The 1,285-nt window shown below is 35.2% G+C and overlaps 1 protein-coding gene across 1 annotated transcript; it reads left to right on the forward strand.

The window, feature by feature from the left end:
* Positions 1–698: 698 nt before the first annotated feature.
* LOC137650925 (uncharacterized) lies at positions 699–1,067 on the forward strand. Its single transcript, XM_068384069.1, has one exon. It carries the CDS (start codon positions 699–701, stop codon positions 1,065–1,067), a length of 369 nt encoding a protein of 122 aa, XP_068240170.1.
* Positions 1,068–1,285: the final 218 nt, after the last annotated feature.

Genomic DNA, 1,285 nt, shown 5'->3' on the forward strand with positions numbered 1-1,285 from the left:
TTATGCATTATTGGGCAAGTACTGGAAGAAGTAAAACTCAATTTCACTCTATCTTGACAAAAACTGCCCACAACTTCTGAAAATCAAGACAACTAGACAATCCTATAATAAACCTCACAAGGTTGCTGAAGGAATCATTGAGATGATTAGACAGAAAGAAGCTTTAGCCTTCTGGAATCTTCTAAACATAAGTTTTCTGAAGACTGGCCGTGATAGTGCAAAGATGCTTTTTGGTTAACATAAAATCAACCAACAATCGATTTAGTGCTGGAATCAGACTTCAAAAATCTTTACAGAAGCTGAAGTAACCCAAGAGGCTGTTGAAAGATTACTCTAATTCCTGAAAAGTGTTGAGAAGAGTTATGAAGATTTAATTATAACCATATTACGGTTCCCATCCTTTTGGGCGAAGTTTATTATAGCGAAATAATTTTGAACGAAGTTATTTTGAGCGAAGTCATTTTGAACGAAACTTTAAGAGCGATTGACAATTTCAACGAAGGTTGATTTTAAGCAATTGTAACTAATGGTTGTTAACTCAATTTACTGCGATTGTAACTAAAGGTTGTTAACTAAAATGGTCGTTAATAATATAATACTTGAATGGTTATTGAAGATATGCATATCACTTCGTTTTCTTAACTTGGAAATTTCGATTTATGTAGTCTTTTCTTAGAAACATTTGAAAGTAACCCATCATGGATATTATACTTTCTAGTCGCGGCAAAAAGGAAATAGCATATAAAGGTTATATCTATAAAAAAGATAAAGATACTCAAACGACCATTTCATGGCGTTGTAAAGTGAAAGGTTGTAAAGGCCGCCTGAGTACTACACTGGAATACGAAAGTGATAGAAATTGCTCCGAGAAAGGCGAACACTCACATGCACCTGATGTTGTTAAAGTTGGTGAAGAAATGGTTAAAAAAAAAAGTCTAAAAGCTGGTGCAACAACACATGATCCACCAAGGCGATTACTTCAAGATGCTAACGCTGGTCTATCAGATGAACTTGCTGCCAAGATTGGATCTGGGGCGAAATTGAAGAGTAGCATATCTAAGAAGTGAAGAATTATGGGAAACTACCCTCCACCCCTTCTATCAGGTGCATCCATTGTTATACCGGAATCCTTGCATTTAACTTTTACGGGCGATAATTTCATTCTATATGATAGTGTTATAAGTTTTTATTTTCGTTACTAATGAAAGTCTTGCTTGGTTGAGAGAAAATCGACACTGGTTAGCTGACGGAACATTCAAAACGTCTCCTAGTATTTTCTTACAAA

This window comes from Palaemon carinicauda, chromosome 12 (assembly GCF_036898095.1).
Source record: "Palaemon carinicauda isolate YSFRI2023 chromosome 12, ASM3689809v2, whole genome shotgun sequence".
Lineage (NCBI taxonomy): Eukaryota > Metazoa > Arthropoda > Malacostraca > Decapoda > Palaemonidae > Palaemon > Palaemon carinicauda.